General features: G+C 51.7%; 1 protein-coding gene across 2 annotated transcripts in view; it reads left to right on the top strand.

The window, feature by feature from the left end:
- The first annotated feature begins 1,671 nt into the window (after window positions 1-1,671).
- Window positions 1,672-20,694, top strand: part of Anxa6 (annexin A6) — a 47,777-nt gene continuing 28,754 nt past the window's right edge. For both annotated transcript variants that reach the window (XM_070022682.1, XM_070022683.1), the window contains exons 1-5: window positions 1,672-1,791; window positions 11,299-11,338; window positions 17,218-17,308; window positions 18,407-18,501; window positions 18,909-19,022. In XM_070022682.1, the coding sequence (XP_069878783.1) occupies window positions 11,321-11,338; window positions 17,218-17,308; window positions 18,407-18,501; window positions 18,909-19,022 (318 nt within the window). In that variant the 5' untranslated portion in view covers window positions 1,672-1,791; window positions 11,299-11,320. The remainder of the gene's footprint in view (window positions 1,792-11,298; window positions 11,339-17,217; window positions 17,309-18,406; window positions 18,502-18,908; window positions 19,023-20,694) is intronic.

Raw genomic sequence — 20,694 nt, forward strand, 5'->3', positions numbered from 1 at the left:
CTGTTGTTGGTTGTGGGGCTTGAACTCTGGGCCTGGGTGCTGTCCCTTAGCTCTTCAGCTCAAGGAGAGCGCTCTACCACTTGAGCCACCATATAACTTCTGGTTTTCTGATAGCTAATTGGAAATAAGAGTCTCACGGACTTTCCTGCCCAGGCTGGCTTTGAATCGTGATCCTCAGATCTCAGCTTCCTGAGTAGCTAGGATTACAGGCATGAGCCACCAGCACCAAGTTGGGCATATTTATTTACTGTTTATCTATTTCCTCCTCTGCTGGCAGACAGACTCAATGAGAGAACAGAGATCTTTATCTATACAACTCTCAGAATAGTGCCTCTAATCCTAGCCCCTTAGGAGGCTGAGATCTGAGGTTCTAAATTGGAAGCCAGCCCAGGCAATAAAGTCCATGACATACTTATCTCTGATTAACCACCCAAAAGCTGGAACTGGGTCTGTGGTTCAAGTGTACAACACCAACCTTGGGTGTATATAGGGTTGGGGGGAGCTAAGGGATAGCACCCAGGGCTGAGTTCAAGTCCCAGTACTGGTGTGCAAGTGTGCACACGCACACACACACACACACACAGAGAATAGTGCCTGGCACATAGTAAGGACTAAATAAATGTTTTCAGAGAGTTGTGAGGATGAAGTGTGACATTGCATATAAGATGTTTACCTGAATGAAGTCTTTGCTTATAGAAAGTGTTAAATAGCAACCATTACCGTGATGCATAAGAAGAACTCACCAACATCTTCACTAGGTTCGGCTTCTCTTGTTCCATTCCTTCATGAAGTGCGCTCCCCTTCCCCCCCCCTTCTCCCCCTACCCCGCCCCCCCCAACCAATCCTGGGGCTGAACTCAAGGACTGAGTGCTGTTCCCTTATTTCTTTTTTGCTCAAGGCTGGCACTCCACCTCTTGAGTCACAGCTCCCCTTCCAGCTTCTTGGTGCTAAATCAAAAAATATGAGTTTCATGGGCTTCCCCCCAACCCTCCCGGGCTGGCTTTGAACCACAATGCTCAGATCTCAGCCTGGGCCAGGGGGAGCCCTGGCTGACAGTTGTTTTCAACACAGCCCTAGAGGGTCACTTCTGGACTCTGCCACCTTCAACACCGCCCCCCTCCCCATACACTATTCTATGCTCCCCCAGGAACCGAGCATCCAGGGTTGCTAGGGCCCAAGTTCGAATCCCGCACCACAGCCTACTAGCTGAGCGACCTAGGTCAAGGAACTGCCTCCTGCGGCCTGGGCTATTCTCCTCCTGGGAAGGGAGTAAGTCATGCCAGTGACCTGAAGGGGATGTTGAGGCATGAAACCCGATCAGGCAGCTGAGGTGTTAGGCCTCTCTCCACTTTTCAGTTTCTCAGCAAAGCGTTGGGGCTGTGGAGTTGCGGGAAATCTGGGGGGGTCCACAAGTCGGGGACACCCTTGGCCACACCTCCTTTACTCTGCAGATCTGGGGGTCTGGAGCCCCGGGTCCCCCGACGCCTCCCAGTACTGAGTGACATTCTAAAGATTCCCGAAGCAAAGGCTCCCGGGTGGGGTGGGGGTGGGGGCGTGGCTTGGCGGAGGGGGCGTGGCCAGTCGCGGCCTAACCCGATTGGCCTCTGCGTGCCACGTGCCCGGCGCCCAGGGTCGGCCCCGCCCCCTCGCTGCGCCTTGGCTGCAGCTGCTCAGCTAACGGGGCCGCGACCAGCGAGCTCGGCGTCCTGCGCGTCCCGCCCCGGTGCGCGTTCGTCCCTCCGTCCGTCCTTCCGTCCTTCGATCGCCCCGCGACAGGACGCTCCACGCGCGGTGAGTGGACCCTCGGGGGGGGGTCCCCATCCAGGGCTGAGTTACAGAGGTCTCCACGTCGGCTGACCCCGTGCCCTTTCCACGCGGGGCCTGGGGAGGGGTGCAACGACCCTGAGTGATCGGGGGGGGGGTGCGGGGCGCCAATGGGGGGGAGCAGGCCGCGCCCCTGCTGGGGATGGGGGGGAGAGGGTCACCGAGGGGGACCCCCGGCTTTGCTGAGGGTGTGGCCGGAGCGGGGGGGGGGGGGGGCGGCGCCTTGCGCCCTCTGCTTCTGATCGTGGGGAGGGGGGACCTGACTTGGGGGGTGGGAACTAAGAAACCTTGAAGGTCGGGGGGCGCTGAGGACCCGCAGGGATGGGTGTGACTGAGGCCGAGACTGAGCGTGAAAAGGGACAGAAGATGGCCTGTGTCGGGGTGTGTTGGGGGAGGGGGGAAACCCAGGTGCAGCTGGAGGAGGAGCAGGGACCCTCTTGTGCCCACCCCGGGCTCTGCGGGTCCCTCCTGCCACTGGGCCACGCTTGAAGGAACCTCCAAGGGTTCTTGGAGGGGAGACAAGGATCCCCCCCCACACACACACCTTTCTCTCTGCTTTGCTGGAAAGTCTACACCTTCCTCAGAGATCAGAGTCTTCGAGGTCCTTGCAGACATACTTGTAATGGGAGTTAGAATCCCAACCTCAGCTGCATCACCAAAACTTGCTGGGTGACCTTGAGGCTAGTGACTTTCCCTCTCTGAGCCTCCATTTCCTTCTCCCACGTACCCAGCGAATGACCCCAGCCATCGGTTTCTGTGCCAATGGTTCTGTCAGGTGCCAGGACCCTATTACAGGTTTGGGATTCTTGATGACAGGTTTGGAGTGCCTTGCCTACCCTCGTAGGCCCTGGAAGGAGAAAGGGAAGGGGGAAAGTGGGGGGTGGGGATCCTTTGGGAGGACTGCTCTGGTCCCACTTCCTCTCTCCTTCCTTCCCTCCCTCCCCTTCCTTTTGTTTAAACTCTGGTGGGTTTTCCAGAGAACTCCAAATTTGGACATACGGCTGCAGGGTTTGTGAAAAGACTCTGGTTTCGGCACAAATCTATCCTTCCTCCCCTCTGCCCTCCTCCCCTCTGAAACTGCCCCTCCCAGCCACACAGGATAGCTAAAGCCCTCACAGATGAGTGTCTGCGACCCTGCTAACCCCTGTGGACAACCCCTGGGGCCTGATCTCCTGTAAGAAGGAAGACTGCCCTGGGGGTGAGGAAAGCTAGGTTGCAGGTCCTGACGGGTAGGGCAGGGAGAGAGGGGAAGACTTAGACACCCCCGTTTTCCCCTGGGCCCCAAGACAGTCTTGCTGAGCTGGCTGCAGGCCACACTTGCCCACGAGTGTTCAGCTGTTTGAAGATTCAGACTTCTGGGAGTTGGGTGTGGCCAGGCTGGGCTGGAAGCAGAGGCCTAAGCCTCCAACCCCCTCCCCCACCTCTGCAGCTGTGGCTGTCTCTCATCGACCTCCCTTGCTCTTCCTACCCTTTGTTTCTGCTATCTCTGTGCATCGGTGGTTTCTGGGCAGGTGCTGCAGCTGGGGCCGGGGCGGGATGGAGCTCTGAGTGTTGGGAGGAGAGAGATGTCCCAGGAAGGCTAGGCCTCTAGGGCAGGATGGGGGTGGGAAGGGGAGTCTGCAGTGCTGGGTAGCTGCCCAGGGCAGGGAATCTCTGCACTGCAGCACCCAAGAGGGAGCCCTGGGGATGCCAGGCCTCAGCCCAGCCCCAGCCTCTGCCGTGCACCCAATCAGCTGGGTGCCCTGGGCACACCCACCTTGTTGGACTCAATTCCTTTTGCCGTGGATGGGTGAGTCCTTGGCGTGGTTGGCCTCTGGCACGTCCTGGGGGCGCCCCAGGCTGCAGCACCCAGCCTCTTTGGAAGACTTCCTGGGTGGGGAAGCTGGCTGAGGATGTGGTCTCTACACGGAATCCTGAGCCTGTGCGCCCCGCCCCCACCAACAGGAAGTGTGAGAGGGCTGGGAAGGACATTTCAAGATCCTCATCTTAAGAGATCAGGCTGGTCTTGTCTTCAGCCACTTTCCCTAAGTCCTTTTTTTTTTTTTCTCCTCCTGGGCTGAGAAATCCCCATTGAGCCTGGCTGTAAGAAGGATGGATGGCTGTCCTGTAAGAAGGATGGATGGATGGGGACGAAAGTTCTGTGAGCCTCAGATCTCCCATCGGCAAATGGTGAACACAGGGCTGGGTAGATGGCTTAGTGGGAGAGTGCTTGCCTAGCCTGCATGAAGCCCTGGGTTCAATTCCTCAGCACCACAGAGACAGAAGTGGTGCTGTGGCTCAAGTGGTAGAGTGCTAGCCTTGAGCAAAAGAAGCTCAGGGACAGTGCCCAGGCCCTGAGTTCAAGCCCTGTGTGTGTGTGTGTGTGAGAGAGAGAGAGAGAGAGAGAGACAGAGACAGAGACAGAGACAGAGAGAGACAGAGAGACAGAGAAATACAGCATGCCACTGATGGCTCTGGTCTGTATGTCTGTAATCCTAGCAACTCTGGAATCCCGGTTCAAAGCCAGCCTGGGCAGAAAAATCCCTGAGACTCTTTTCTCCAATTAACCAATGAATAAAGCTGGAAGTGGAGGTGTGGCTCAAGTGGTAGTGCACCAGCCTTAAGCAAAATAAGAAAGAAAAAAAAAGCCAAGCAAGAGCTTGAGGCCCTGAGTTCAAGCTCCAGTAATGGCACGCACACGTGCACACGCGTGCGCGCACGCACACACACACACACACACACACACACACACACACACACAGGTAACTAAGCCTGGTGTGTTCCTGAGGTGACAAGATAAGAAGCAAATATGAAAGTTGCCTCTTAAACCATGCTCTGAATAGAAGCAGGTACTGCTGTTGTAACCTCAGAAGGCTGGGGTGCTGGAGGAGGCTGGCTACCTGAGCCTCTTTGGCTAGACTGAGGTTCTGGTGCCCTCGAAGGATTCGTCCCAATGCAGTGGCCACAGCTATTGACTGAGCCCTTACAGCTTGACAGCCCCTGGCTGAACCCTTGATGTGGGCGTCACCGTCATTAGCCCTTTGGGACGAGTGAAGTCTTCCATGCCCCTCCTGTGTGCATGTCTTCATGTAAGCACTGAGCTTGGTCAGTCCCTTCTCACTACCTTGTAACTCTTTGGGGGGGGGGGGTGGGAGGGCTTGTGTGCGCATGGGCATATGTGCCCATGGGTTCTGGGCCTTGAATGGCCTTTTGCTCTTGCTTGGCTTTTTCACTGAAGGCTGCCACTTGAGTCATACCTTTACTTGTGGGGGTTTTTTTGGTGATCAATTCGAGAAAAAGGTCTCACTGACCTCTCCCCCCCACCCCCCCCACGGCTAGCTTCAAGCCCTGCTCCTCAGATCTCAGCCTCTCTGAATACCTAGGATTACAGGCATGAGTCACTGGGGCTGAGTGGGAGGTGCTACTTTTATCCCTACTTTACACATACAACTAGATACCAAGAGGTAAAATGTGTGTATCCGGGGCTTTGGCTTCTATCTTAGTTAGTCTGGCTCCAGCATAGAGCCAGCTTTGCTGATCGTCTCCCGATGTGACCTGAGCTGGGATTCAAACCCAGGTCAGACCATTTCCATCACTGGGGCAGCCAGAAGACCTCCCGGGGCCTTGTCCAGCCTGGGATCAATGGTTCCGGGTCAAGTGAGGAAAGACTGCTCTCTAAGAAACCTGAGTGCCTGGAGCTGGGGGCGGGTGGGGGGGGGGTGCCCAGGCCCAAGGCCAGGGTGGCATTTACCCAGGCTCCATTAATTGAAACTCGTGGAGGAGAACCATCAGAAAAGGGAAGAGGAAAGGATCTAGTTGGGTTAGTTTTTTGGTTTTGGGGGGGCTTTGTTTGTTTGTTTGGTCGGTCCTGGAGCTTGAACTCTGGGCCTGGGCGCCATCTCTGAGCTCTTCAGATCAAGGCAAGTGCTCTACCACTTGAGCCACAGTGCCACTTCTAGTTTTCTGGTGGTTACTTGGAGATCAGAGTCTCACAGACTTTCCTGCCAGGGCTGGCTTTGAACCTCAATCCTCAGATCTCAGCCTCCTGAGTAGCTAGGATTCCATGAGCCATCAGTGCCCAGCTTTAGTTTGTTTTTCTTTTCTTTTCTTCTTTTTTTTTTTTTCCATTTGTTTTGTGTGTATGTACCTGGGATAGAATCCCAGGGCCTCATATATGCTGGACAAGCATACTGTCACCTGGAAGGATCTAGATTTTATAATCCAAAGCGGGGTGGGGGTACATACACCCTTGGAGAATGATCTTCTGGAAGGTACAGATAGCAACCATCAGACTTTTCATTTTATTTTTTGCAATAGTAGAGTTTGAACTCAGGGCTTTAGCCTTCCTAGACAAGCGCCCCACTAAAGCAAAGTCCCTGCTTTAGTTACTTTAGGGATAGGGTCTCATATTTTTCCTGTGGACCCTATTTTTTCTGTTTACATATTCCTTGAAGCTGGGATGACAGGCGTACACCACTGTGCCTAGATATTGGTTGAGATGATGGTTTCACGAACTTTTTGCCAAGACTAACCATGAATCATGATCCATTCTCCTCATCGGTGTCTCTCAAGAAAGTGGTTGGTATTCTGAGCCACCAACTTCAGGCTCCTGTATAACATATACCTTAAAAAAATTTTGTTTTGCTTTTGCTTTGTGCTAGTACTGGGGCTTAATCAGAGACTGTGTGATGTCCCTTAGTTTTTGTTCATTTGTTTTTTGCTCAAGGCAAGCGCTCTACCATTTGAGCCATAGCTCCATTTCTGGCTTGTTCGTGGTTAATTGGAGATAAAGAATCTCAGGGACTTTGCTTCCCTCTGCTAGCTTCAAACCAGGATCCTCAGATCTCAGCCTCATAAGTAGCTAGGATTATAGGCATAGCACTGACACCCAATTCCTATATGTACCTTTATATATGTACCTATAAATACCTTATTTAAATATATATATATTGTTTAATGTAATTCATCTTCAGTTTTGTTCTCTTGTTACTAGTAGTTTCTGAGACCCAAAAATAATTGGTAGACTGTTGTGTTATCCTGCCAGCCTTGGGGAGACCCTTGTCGGTCTCTTTTTTCCCTTTCAGCCCTCATATCCTATGAGTGAACCTGATTTGCTCAGTAGGTTATCTTCAAGTTAATTAGTGATTATCTTCACAGAGATGGGCTGAATACCAAAATTCTTGAGTTATTTGTCTATCCTGGCCATAGAAAGCATAGAAAGAATGAAAACATAGCATGGCTAAATGTGCCTCTTTTTTTTTTTTTTTTAATTCTGTGACTTTTCCAAGTTACTAAAGAAAGTTTAGTGCATATCATCTGACAATCCTTCAGCACTTCATGCTCTTGGCTGTGGGTAGGGATTGAACCTTTAGGGAATAACAGCAAAGACACATAGACAATATAACTACTCAATAATTTTCCTCCCAAAGGGCAAAAATCAGGACCCACAGTGATATAAAAATGATCTTGTGCTAAGGTTTTTATTCGAAGCATTAATCTGTGATCAATGCCAGGCAGATGTCAATAACCAGCACTAAACCAGATCGCTAGATCCCTTTTATTGAGAAAAATGTCACTAGAAGCAAAACTGGTTTTTCTACCCGCTGGAGAGGGAAGGCTGTGTACTGGTATTGGAATTACTTTACATACCAGCAGTTAGTTATCTAAAGTTTGCTGACCTGTAATAGCCCAAAGATAGTGAAAGGCTGTAATTAGATAGTTTCCAGGGTTTTCCTTTAAGTTGGACTTTTAAAGTTTGTAAAAAGTATTGGTGGGCTGGGAATGTGGCTCAGTGGTAGAGTGCTTGCCTAACATGCCTGGAGCCCCAGGTTCGATTCCTCTATACCACCTAACACAGAAAAAGCCAGAAGTGGTGCTGTGGCTCAAGTGGTAGAGCACTAGCCTTGAGCACATAGAGGCTCAGGGACAGAACCCAGGCCCTGAGTTCAAGTCCCAGGACTGTCAAAAAAAAAAAGTATTGGCAATGCTTGTTTTTGAACTCAAGAGTCTCCCATTTGGTAGGCAGGCGCTCTACCTACTGAGTAAAACCCCCGGCAGGATTTTTCCTTTGAAATACAGATTTCTTTTTGCCTACAGTTCAGGGAGGCCAGCAGCGTCTATCCAATAGAGGCTGGAGGGAGGTTTTGTGGGGGTTCCAAGGAGGGGAAATCACTGCTGGCTTCCTGGAAGAGGTGACCTTTGCATCCTGCAGAAAGCAGTCGCTCTCACCTGGCTGTACTTCAGAATCACCCAGAGAAGTTTTTAGAAGTTACCAAAGCCAGATTCTTACCTCAGAACCATTGAAGTAGTCTTGGAGCCTGGGCACCAGATCCTTTTTTTTTTTTTTTGTCCGGTCGTGGGGTCTGAACTCTGGGCCTGGGTGCTGCCCCTCAGCTCTTCAGCTCAAGGCTAGCGCTCTACCACTTGAGCCACAGCGCCACTTCCGGCTTTTTGCTTATGTGGTGCTGAGGAATCGAACCCAGGGCCTCAGGCATGCAAGGCAAGCACTCTACCACTGAGCCACCTTCCCAGCTCCCAGGAACCAGATCCTTTTTTTTTTTTTTTTTTTTTGGTCACTCATGGGGCTTGAACTCAGGGTCTGGGCACTGTCTTGGAGCTTCTTTTGCTCAAGGTCAGCATTCTACCACTTGAGCCACAGCACAACTTCTGGCCTTTTCTATGGATATGGTACTGAGGAATCAAACCCAGGGCTTCATGCATGCGAGGCAAGCACTCTACCACTGAGCCACATTCTCAACCCAAACCAGATCCTCTTGATGTCCCTCTTGGCCCTGGCTAGGTAGGAACCTATTTGCCCTGGGGTTGTTCAGCCAAGACACTGGGGGATGAAAGCCCCTTTTCTTCCCTGAGGCACCCCTCGGATGTCTGAGAGGCTGGGGGACGGGGCCCTCTCATGCTTCTAGAACTTTGGATATGAAATGTCCAGCCAGTTTGAGACGTACGGTCCTGTTTGCTCTGGAAAGACTCCAAGGCCTTCGGAGAGCCAAAAGCAGTTTGTAAATGCTTTTGGTGTGATCAGCTCCCAGAGTCCCCAGAGGGGCTGTGGAATGTACTAGAAGGTTGGCTCTGAACCACAGACAGTCTGAACCCCCTAGCTCTGGGGAGAAGCTTGCTTGCCACGTAGGCACACCCAAAGAGGCCCCTCGTGTGAGCCTCCCCCTCTATCCAGATGGGGGCCTGGGTGGTTTCCAGCAATCAGGCCAAAGCACAATGGCCCCATGGTGCAGGTGACGGCCAATAGTGTCCTCCCTCCCCGGTGTCAGAGGGCTTCATTCAGTCTTTCTGATGGCCTTGGAATTTCCTTCCCCTCTGGCCCCACCACCCCAGGCCTGGGGAACCCCACAGCTGGAGGTCAGCCCCATCCTGGGCAGGATGTCAGCACCCCCCCCCACTCTGTGATTGGGGGCTGGTAGTTTCCATTTCCTGGGGAGAGCGTCACATTTGCAGCTGAGGGCCTCTGGTTGCCAGGGCAACAGCCAAGGTTTTCTCAAACTGAGCTGAGCCAAGTGGAGCAGGTTGACCCAGCTGAGCCCAGCGGAACTGCCCCAGGCCACAGGACCTCTGTCCCCCGCCCTCCGCCCTTCACTCTGCACCCCTGTCTGATAACGGTCATGATCGATCGCTTGGGGGAACTAGTCTTCAGGTGATGCAGGCAAATGGCCCAAAGAATAAGGAAGGGCCTGTTCCAGCTCCTTCCACCAACCCCATGAAAGTCCCACGTTTGTGCTCCACAGAACCTTGAAGTCCAAAGTAGGCAATAACCCTGGGGTCACATAGGTAATACGTGTGCTCTCCTGCGTGTGGCTTGCCGTGCCAAAGACAGGGCAGGGGTGTTCACTGGGATTTTTTTTTTCCTGAAGAGGGGCTGCCCTCCCAGAATTTCCCCTCATAGAACAATGAAACCTATTGAAATGGGTTTGTTTTGGTTTTGTGCCAGTACTGAGACTTGAACTCAGGACCTCACGTGCTTACTTGCCTTAAAAAAAAAAAACAAAACTCAAGGGCTGGCGATCTACTAAATCAACCCATGCTTACACTTCTGGCTTTTTTGATGGTGGGGGGGGAGGAGGTTGATTGGAGGTAAGAGTCTGCCTAGGCTGGCTTGGAACCCCGAACCTTCTAAGTAGCTAGGATTACAGGCATATAAGCCACCAGTGCTGGCTTCTTATTCACTTCCTTCTTCTTTTTTTGTCGGTTGTGGGGCTTGAACTCAGGACCTGGGCACAGTCCCTGAGCCTCTTTGTGCTCAAGGCTAGCGCTCTACCACTTGAGCCACAGCACCACTTCTGGGTTTTGAGGGGTTAATTGGAGATGAGTCTCATGGGCACTTTTTGGCCTGGGCTGGCTTCGAACCACGATCCTCAGATCTCAGCCTTCTCAGTAGCTAAGATTATTAAGCATGACTCACCAGCATCCAGCTTCTTATTCATTTTCTGTTTTGTGTGTTGTACCCCCTGCCCTCATGGCCTTGTCCTATCTAGAAAAATCTAATCTTCACAGTGGCCCACAGGATCCTCCATCCTGTCACTTCTGTCCTTTCCTGGCAATCACACCAAGCAATATGGTCCTGTATTGACACTGCCCCAAGATGAGAGTCTCTGACCCTCCATCCTGGGGTTCTACCAGCCGCTCCCCTTGCCTTCCAGTTGCTGCTTGGATCTCCAGAGCCTAGTGGGGTACCTGGCTGGGTATAGATGGTGGATAATGATCCCAGGTTCCAGCTGGACCATTCCCCTTAGAAAGAGGCTGCTGGGAGCCTGGCATCTAGCTATCTGCAGCCTGGGAAACCCTGGGCTGCAGCTGGCTTTGTGGTGACTTGAAGAACCAGCCATGGTGCGCATTGCATGGGCTCTGGACTCTGATAGTGGTTGAATTCGTATCTCAGTTGTTTGACCGTGGACCACACGTTGTGTTGCTCAATCTTAGTTTCTTTTCCTGGGGTAGAAGGGGGTGTCTCATGCCTGGAAGGACTAGTGGGGGAGGGTGCTTGGTGGTAGTGTTCATTTGTGGGTCCATGATCAGGTCTGAGTCCCCCCCCACCCACCCAAACCACTCCAGTCTAGACACCACTATGCCTGAAAGAAAAGTCTCAGGCTGGGCACTGGTAGCTCACTCCAGTAATCCAAGCTACTCAGGAGGCTGAGATCTGAGGGTCGCCATTTGAAACCAGCCAGGGCAGGAAAGACCATGAGACTCTTATCTCCAAGTAACTACCCAAAAAAGCTGGAAGTGGAGCTGTGATTCAAAGTGATAGAGAGCTAGCCTTGAGTACTAAAGCTCAAGGAGAGTGCTCAGGCCCTGAGTTCAAGCCCCAGGACTGGCAAAAGTAAACAGGCTCTGGCCCAAGCTGGACCTCCGTGTGTGTTGTAGCCTGGAGGGCTGGAGGCAGCTGGAAGATGTCAGGATGGAAAATAGAGAGAGGGGAGGGAAATGCAGGAATAACATGGAGGTCTCATGACTGTTTTTTCTCCACAGTGGCTTCTGTTGAACCAAGATCATGGCCAAGCTAGCACAGGTAAGAGCTCTCTCTGTTGAGGGTTGTTCTTGGCCTCCATGGGACCTGGGATCCCCCTGGCATCATTAGGCCTACTTCAGAGACCCCCTCAAAAGCCACACCTCTTTGGAGGCAAGTCACCAGTGACAATACATAATACCTCAAGCAGAAAAGGATCTAGGTATATTGGCTCACATGACTGACAAGCATGGGACTTCAGGTCTAGCTGGATCCAGGGGTTCAAATGTTAGTCAGGATTCCACTTTCAGGGAGTAGGTTTCCTCTGGGTGGCTTTGTTCTTGGGTCTGTTCTTCCTTGCTGTGCATGCTAGTTACCAGCAGCTCTATTCTGTCTTAGTGAGAAATGAATTCTTAATGCTTTCTGGGGGAATTTCCAGGTGTGTTCGCCTTGATTGGCCCTCTCTCAGAGCCAGATCCCACTGGACCTGTATAGCTCAAGATTTGTTCCCCAGAAAGGGAAGTGAATAGTGGGGAGACACAAAGAAAGGAAAGAAGGAAGCAAGCAAGCAAGCAAGCAAGCAATAATAGAGGGTCTTTCCCCCTATAGAGATAGAGGGTTGCGCATTAGTACTGGTGCTTGAACTCAGGGCCTGGGCACTGTCCCTTAGGTTATGCGCTCAAGGCTGCTGCTCTACCACTTGAGCCATAGCTCTACTTCCAGCTCTTTGCTGATTCATTGAAGATAAAAGTCCCATGACTCTTCCTACCTGGCTTGGCTTCCAAACATGATCCTCAGATCTCAGCCTCCTGAGTAACTAGGGTTACAGGTGTGAGCCACCGGTGCCTGGCTTCATCCCTGTTTTTTATGACTTGCCACAAAATGAACTGGGGGCCCAAAGGCTAGCCACAGCTTGGGTGCAACACCTTGGCATCTGAAAATAGCCCCATATCTTTCCCCCTTCCCTGGCTTCAGAGCATGCTCTGCCCCAGACCTCTCCCACTCACTCCAGGCAGAACTCCAGACATAGCTTTGCGGTTCTGTATTTCCCAGGTTGCTTCCTATGGGGCATTGGTATTGTAAGGTTCTAGATGACTCACATGAACAGGTCAACCAGGGAGAGACCAGAGGGGTCAGAGAGTGGAATATAGAGCTATGGACTCCAAGGCCAACAGTCGGGCTAGTGTCTGTTTGTCTGACCCGTGCTTATTATTATCATCAAACCAGGGGCTAATAGACATCCTTGCAAGCAAGTTCTAGGGTGGCAGGGCCTTTAGGGTCCCCTCCCTTGGGACAAGTCTTCCAGCAAGCTCAAGTTGATATCTAAGCCACGCGCCGATGGCTCACACCTGTAATCCTAGCGTCTCAGGAGCCCGAGATCTAAGGATTGAGATTTAAAGCTAGTCAAGGCAGGAGAGTCCACAAGACTTTTTTTTTTGGGGGGGGGGTGTCGATCATGGGGCTTGAACTCTGGGCCTGGGTGCTGTCCCTCAGCTCTTCAGCTCAAGGCTAGCGCTCTACCACTTGAGCCACAGCGCCACTTCCGGTTTTTCTGGTGGTTTATTGGAGATAAGAGTTTCTCAGCTTTTCCTGCTCGGGCTGGCTTTGAACCATGATCTGTAGATCTCAGCCTCCTGAGTAGCTAGGATGACAAGCGTGAGCTACTGGTGCCCAGCTCCCACAAGATTCTTTTTTTTTTTTTGGGTCCAGTCGTGGGGCCTGAACTCTGGGCCTGGGCGCTGTCCCTCAGCTCTTTAGCTCAAGGCTAGCGCTCTACCATTTGAGCCACAGCGCCACTTCCGGCTTTTTTCTTTTTGCTTATGTGGTGCTGAGGAATCAAACCCAGGGCCTCATGCATGCAAGGCAAGCGCTCTACCACTGAGCCACCTTCCCAGCCCCTTCCCACAAGACTCTTATCTCCAATGAACCACCAAAAAAGCTGAAAGCGGAGGTATAGAGGACAAGCCTTGAGAGAAAAAGCTAAGGAACAGTGTGTCCAGGACCTGAGTTCAAGCCCCAGTGCCAGCACAAATATAAAATAAAATAAAATCGTTGGTATCTACCACCTCCAATTATTAGCTCTGTTTCTAGTGGCCACCCTATGCCATACACATGTCCCTGTACAGACACGCTTACATGTTCACACAATGCTCCCTTTTCTGGAGTCTGTTTACTCTGGTTCCTTCTACAACTGTCCTTTCAAAAGAGGGACATGGGACCTGAAGGCCTGAGAGTGTGATGTCTCACGAGGTACCAGCTCTGTGGTCTAGTTCACCAGGACTGAAATGCAGGGTTGAAATACAGTGAGGAACCAAACCACTTCAAGAGCAGGACAAGGACCAGGCTCACGCCTGTTATCCTAGCTACTCAGGAGGCTGAGATCTGAGGATCACGATTCAAAGCCAGCCCACGCAAGGAAAGTTCGTGAGACTCTTACCTCCAATGAGCCACCAGAAAACCGGAAGTGGCGCTGTGGCTCAAGTGGTAGAGCGTTAGCCTTGAGTTAAAGAGCTCAGGGGCAGCGCCCAGCCAGGCCCAGAGTTCAAGCCCCACAACCAACCAAAAAAAAAACAAAAAAGGGCAGGACAAGAGAAGACAGATGACCATCCCTGGAACACTGGGAACTTACAAAGAAAGACCTACAGAAGGTTCCACCAGGGCAGCTGGAGTCTCATACAGGTGGCCCTCCCTGGGGCAGCTGCTGCTGCTGTGTTCTGGGTGTGGCTTCGGCCTACAGAGCGCCAGGGCCTAGGCTGCTCACCAGCTGGCACCAAGACCTGCTGAATATTTCAGGTGGAAAGTCCCTTGTCCTCCTCCCCCACCCTCCATCATGTCTACCTGCAGCCAAGATCCCTTCTGCCAAGAGACGGGACAGGCTGAGGAAAGACCCAGCCATCCACGAGGGGAGCACTCTCCACATGGGGGGGGGGGGTGAGGAGGACTGTCACTGGGCCCAGATGATTGTCTCTACATGTGACCAATGCTAAGAAACTCAGCCCCTCTTGCAGGGACCACGGTCCTGTGGTATTCTGGGTAACAGCTGTGGCTGGAGATTATTTACTTAGGGGGTTAGATGTAAAGTTCCAGCGTGGACATCGGTTGTCTTCCTGTCCACTGAACTCTTGGTGACAGCACTTGAGTGTTGTCCCTGGTCATCTCTGAGTGGCACGTGGGCTGGGTCTGGTACCTGCTTCTCTGGGGGTCCCGAGATCAGATTGTCTGTCTGTGCCAAGCTGGCTTTAGGAATGTCAAAAAAATGAGGCGTTGGGGACCCTTAGCATGGGGCAACACAAGTTTCCTGCAAGTTGCCACCGTCCAGTGTTTGGCCTGTGACTCCTTCCTTCCCTGCCCAGGGCCTGATCTGGTTGCAGGAGATTTGTGGATGGCGGGAAGAAGGCTGTGTCACTTTCTAGTCACGCTGGCCTTTGCAGAACTTTAAATAGCAGCCCGGGCGCCCACGCGTCACGCCTCCGCAGACATAAACGGAACAGCAGGCTCTTGCTCCTTGAAAGTGAATGTGTGGGTCACCCCACCCCCATGCCCTGCAGCTACTTGGTCCAAGAATCCTTTTCTGCCTCCACCATCCCCCAAGCAGAATTTGGCCCTGGCTCATTAACCTTGCTTCTATCAGAGATAGTTGTTACTTGCTTTGTTGGGATTTATGGGCTCCTCCCCCCCCCCCAATCAAATGCTATCTCTGCAGCTCTCTGCTATACTCCTTCCTGAACCCTGTGTTTCTCAGTGCCATGGCTGACCCGCAGGTACCTGCCACCTCTGAACCCATTGTCCATTCAGGTTTAGATCTGATGTCTTAGTCTACCTCTCCTGGCCTCCAGGGACCTTTGCCAGCTTGTCCTCGGATGCTGGTTCACGGCTTGGTTTACTCAACTGGCCCCACAGAGACAGACAGCTCTTATTTCTGCATTGAACTTGGGGGACGGGGGGCGCGGAGCTCTGGCTTTGGATCCCCTGAGTAAATTAGCAGCTGGAAGGCTTGTGGGGACAGGGGATGAGGTATGGGGTCTGGGTAGCTTTTTTTTTTTTTTTTTTAAATCAGTCATGGGCTTGAACTTAGGGCCTGGGTGCTGTCCCCATGTTCTTCAGCTCAAGGTAATGCTCTACCACTTGAGCCACAGCTCCACTTCTGGTTTTGTGGTGGTTAATTGGAGATAAGAGTCTCATGGACTTTCCTGCCTGGTCTGGCTTTGAACTGTGATCCTCAGATCTCAGCCTCCTGAGTAGCTAGGATTACAGGAGTGAGCCACTGGTGCCTGGCTTTGGGTGGCTTCTTTAAGTGGCTTCGCCTCTCTGCCTTTGCTTCTCTTGGCTTGGTTTGGCTCAAGCAGCTGCTAAAATAATCACTGGAGTGTAGGGCAAAGGGCTTTTGAACTGTGAGTGCATGAAAATAAAAGAGCCAGTGTCTCATGCCTGTAATCCTAGCTAGCTATTCAGGAGACTGAGATCTGAGGATTGCAATTCAAAGCCAGCCCAGGCAGGAAAGTCCCCGAGAGACTCTTATCTCCAATAAACCACCAAAAGTGCCACAGGAAGTGGCACTGTGGCTCAAATGGTAGAGTGGTCACTTTGAGCTGAATAGCTGAGGGACAGCGCTCAGGCCCAGAATTCAAGCCCCATGACCGACAAAAAAGAAAAAAGAAAAGAAAAGGGGTTCTTGTGGGTCTCACAGGATCATTTTCATACCTTCCAGCCAGCCAGATGTTTATCCTCTTTCCTGGGGGTGGCCAGGGCTGTGGATCTTGGCCACACCACCCTCCATGGAGAAATGGCACTGTCCTTGTAAGTTGGAACAAGTAGATCCAGAGATTCACCTACACCTTTCCCTGGAGTTATGTGAACAGTATTTGTTTTTTCATTCATTTTGTTTTGCTCTTTTGGTAGTATTAGGACTTGAATTCAGGCATCTGAAAGCCTAGCCATGCCCCTCCCCCAGTATTCTCCCTCCTTCCCTCTCCTCCTCCCTCCCCCCTTCCTTCCTTCCTTCCTTCCTTCCTTCCTTCCTTCCTTCCTTCCTTCCTCCCTTTCTTTCTTTCTCTCTTTCTCTTTTTTTTTTTTTTCATGGGGTTTGAATTCAGGGCCTGGGTGCAGTCCCTAAAATTGTTGTTTTTGTTTTTTTTGCTCAAGACTAGCTCTCAGGCTGGGAATGTGGCTTAGTGGTAGAGTGCTTGCCTACCATGCATGAAGCCCTGGATTCGATTCCTCAGTACCACATCAACAGAAAAAGCCACACGTGGCACTGTGGCTCTAGTGGTAGAGCAAAAACAGCTCAGGGACAGTGCCCAAGACCTGAGTTCAAGCCCCAGGACTGGCAAAAAAAACCTAGCAATCAACCACTTTGAGCCACAGCTCCAGTTCTGTGTTTTTTGGTGGTTGATTGAAGAGCTTCAACGAAGCCAGGAATTGGTGGCTCACACCTGTAATCCTAGCTTCTCAGGAAACTGAGATATGAGGATTCTGGTTCAAAGCCATCCTGACAGGACTTTTATCTTCAATTAACCACCAGAATACCAGAAATGGTGCTGTGGCTCAAAGTAGTAGAGCCTTGAGCAAAAAGAGCTCAGGGACAGTGCCCAGGCCCAGAGTTCAAGCCCCCACAAGTCGGGGGGGGGGCAGTTAGGGGGAAGGAATTGAGGTTCAACTAACTTTTCAGCCTCCTGAGTGGTTAGGATTATAGGCGTGAACCACCAATTTCATACTTTTTCTGTTTTAAATTTGCTTTTCAAATAGGGTTTTCTGCTTTTCCCGGGGTCAGTTCTGAACGTTGATCCTCCTGTCTCAGCCTCCTGAGTAGCTGGGATTACAGGTGTGAGCCACCTTACCTAGCTCAGTACTTGGTTTTATCAGAGGAAAGGACCTCAGCCTTGATTTGTTCCAGCAGTCCAGACCCAAGGTCAACATGTTACCCTCTGCCTTTCTTTCCACAGGGTGCCAAGTACCGAGGCTCTATCCACGACTTCCCAGACTTCAATCCCAATCAGGATGCCGAGGCTCTGTACACCGCCATGAAGGGCTTTGGTGGGTTTCAGGCCTCCCGGACAATAGGTTTTGCAGGAAGGAGGCTTCATTGGAGTTTGCCTGTGCTTGCTAAAAGTGTGGGCATAGCCCAGAGCCTGTTCCTGTTGGTGGGAAAGGGCATGAGACAGTGAAATGTCCTGTGGTTTTCATTTGTTTGTGAAGTTAAGGATTGAGCCCAGTACCTCATGCACTGGGTTTTCTGCCACCAAGCTGTGCCCCCCCCCCATAATAACCTTATTCATAATAAAGCATCTGGGGCCAAGGCTGGAAATGTGGCTTAGTGGTAGAGTGCTTGCCTAGCATGCATGAAGCCCCGGGTTCGATTCCTCAGTACCACATACACAGAAAAAGCCAGAAGTGGTGCTGTGGCTCAAGGACAGTACACAGGCCCTGAGTTCAAGCCCCAGGAGTGGCAAGAAATAAATAAAATAAAACATTTGGGGCCAACAGTAAATCATAAAGGATATTGGAAGCCTTCTCCACAGCCCCTACTCTACTCTTCTCCCCAATTCCAGGAAAGTGAGGGCCTTCTTGGTGTACTTGAAAATCATCTTGGTGGGCCCCTCCCCATAGGTCCCCCTGCCTTCGCTCAGGGTAACTGCTACCCTGGCTTCGGTGCTTATTGCTTTCTTCCTTGGAGACATGGGATTTTCTTTTCTTTTTGTTCTTTTTGGCTAGTTCTAGGGGCTGGAACTCTGGGTCTAGGCGTTGTCTCTGAGCTCCTTTTGCTCAAGGCTAGCATTCTACCACTTGAGTCACAGCGCCACTTCCAGCTTTTTCTGTGATTCATCAGAGATAAAAGTCTCAGGGGCTTTTCCTGCGCAGGCAGGCTTCAAAGCTTGATCCTCAGATCTCAGCCTCCTGAGTAGCCAGGATGAAAGGTCTGAGCTACCACTGGCACCTGGCTGATACCTAAGTTACGCTCAGATTGTAAGATCCTAGACAAGTCCTTGCCCCTCATTTTCCTTCCTTGTACTATAATACCTTTCAATGAGGACTTAAGAGACCTCATTGACCCCAGGGCTCTGACGAGGAAGCAGCCTGAGAGGGCTTCCTGGAGGCGGTGTGGGCTCATGACGATCATCTCCCCTCTTCCAGGCAGTGACAAGGAGGCCATACTGGAGCTGATCACCTCCCGGAGCAACAGGCAGAGGCAGGACATCTGTCAGAGCTATAAGTCTCTCTATGGCAAGGTAACCATGGCAACCAAGGGCAGAGAGGGTGAGGGTCAGCCCCCATGCTGGCCCTTCAGCCTCAGAACCTGCCCTGGCTCTTTCTCTTCGTGTAGTCTGACCTAAGGCTAGCACACCTGCTACATCCGGGGCTCTGTGCTGGTGTTAGGGCACCACTGGGAAAATTCCCAGATTGTAGGGGGGGAGCACGGTAGACAGGGAAGCAGTCAGGGGTAGGAAGGGTGCTGTGCTGGGACTTGAACCTGCGTGACCCATTTGATGAATGCCTGGGTGGGTGACTGAGGTTCCTAGGGCTGGCTTTCAGGGGTAACAGCGTGTACACCTGCAACAGGTGACTCAGGGCCCATCACCTAAGGCCTTGGGGCCTGTACCTGTGCCATGAGCCCCACCTCTTCCCCCCCCCTCAGGACCTCATTGCAGACTTGAAGTACGAACTGACGGGGAAGTTTGAGCGGCTCATCGTGGGCCTGATGAGGCCACTCGCCTATTGTGATGCCAAGGAAATCAAAGATGCCATCTCGGTAAGTAAGCATGAGGGCGAGTTTGGGGCTTGGGGGCCAGGGTATGGGTAATGAGGGATTCTAGGGCTCTCCAACAGGCATCCGCTGGGCCCAGATCTCCACAACAGATGACATCATGCTTCTAGAGGCAGCCACAGGGCTTACCTGTCTACTCTAGACAGCCAGCTGTGGACAGATGTGTGACACAGACTCCACAAGACCTTGGCCTTGACCCGGGAGTTTATACTTCTGAGGGAAGCAGGGTGTGGTATTGAAACCCCTCTGTTAGCAACTATGTGAAGATTAAACAAAACAGGACAAAAATACAGTGTCCGAGGTGCCCTGAAGAGAGTCATCAGGGAAAAATCCCAGGCCCTAGAGGGGCCTTAGAGGATGTCTGAGGGTAATTTAGGGAATGCCTGGGGAACAGATTTTTTGGGGGGACATTTGAGATCTTGTCATGCTCAACAGCTTGGATAGGCTGGGATTTGGTAAGTAGGAGAGTGGAGTCGTGTTAGGATGAGAGGAGGGACTGGGGGCGGGGGGGGATGGGGTGTTCACGCATGCGCTGTCTGCAAGGAAAAATGAGGGAAGGTAAAAAAGCCCATGATCATGATGTCTTTGATGGGATAGAGCTCAGGGATAGATCACCTGGCCCCTGAGCTCCATTGTCAGTCCCGCAGGATCTGTAATTAAAAGCCCTGGTTCGGATCCTGCACTTGGCAGTCAAAGAGGCGTGGTCACTGCTGGCATTGGGTTATCAACATGAGTGCAGTTCAGAGGCAGAGAGAGCAGGCGTGTGACCTTACCGCCTCCTCAGCATCCCTCACCAGCTACGTGAGCAACTAAGCCTAAGAACGGCTCTGCTTTGCACATGAGAAAACCAAAGCCCATGGGGCTGGGAAGGTGGCTCAGTGGTAGAGCGCGTGCCTCGCATGCATGAGGCCCTGGGTTCGATTCCTCAGCACCACATAAACAAAAAATCCAGAAGGGGGCACTGTGGCTCAAGTGGTAGAGCGCTAGCCTTGAGCTGAAGAGCTGAGGGACAGCGCCCAGGCTCAGAGTTCAAGCCCCAAGACCAACAACTCCCCCCCCCCCCAAAAAAAAAAGAAAAGAAAACCAAGGCCCAGGAAAACAGTCTCTGTTTAAAAAAATTGTATTGGTACTGGTTTCTGTCAAGGCTGGTGCTCTACCACTTGAGCCATACTTCCATTTCCACCTTTTCATTGGTTAATTGGATGTAAGAGTCTCATGGGCTTTCCTACTCAGGCTGGCTTTGAATTTTGATCCTGAAATCTTAGCCACCTGAGTACCTAGGAGGACAGATGTGAGCTACCAGTGCCTGGCAAGATTGTATTTTTAGTTTTATAATTTATTTTTTTGTCAGTCATGGGGCTTGAATTCTGGGCCTAGGCGCTGTCCCTGAGCTACTCAGGAGGCTGAGATCTGAGGATCACAGTTCAAAGCCAGCCCAGGCAGGAAAGCCCAGGAGACTTATTTCCAATTAACCAGTAAAAACAAAAAACAGCTGGAAATAGAGCTGGGTGGCTCAAGTGGTAGAGCACTAGCCTTGAGCAGAAAAAGCTCAGCGACAGTGTCCAGGTCCTAAGTTCAAGCTCCAGGAGACACACACACACACACACACACACACACGCACTAGCCTTGAGCAGAAAAAGCTCAGCGACAGTGTCCA

This window comes from Dipodomys merriami, unplaced genomic scaffold (genome assembly GCF_024711535.1).
Source record: "Dipodomys merriami isolate MVZ:Mamm:240054 unplaced genomic scaffold, mDipMer1.0.p SCAF_151, whole genome shotgun sequence".
Classification (NCBI taxonomy): domain Eukaryota; kingdom Metazoa; phylum Chordata; class Mammalia; order Rodentia; family Heteromyidae; genus Dipodomys; species Dipodomys merriami.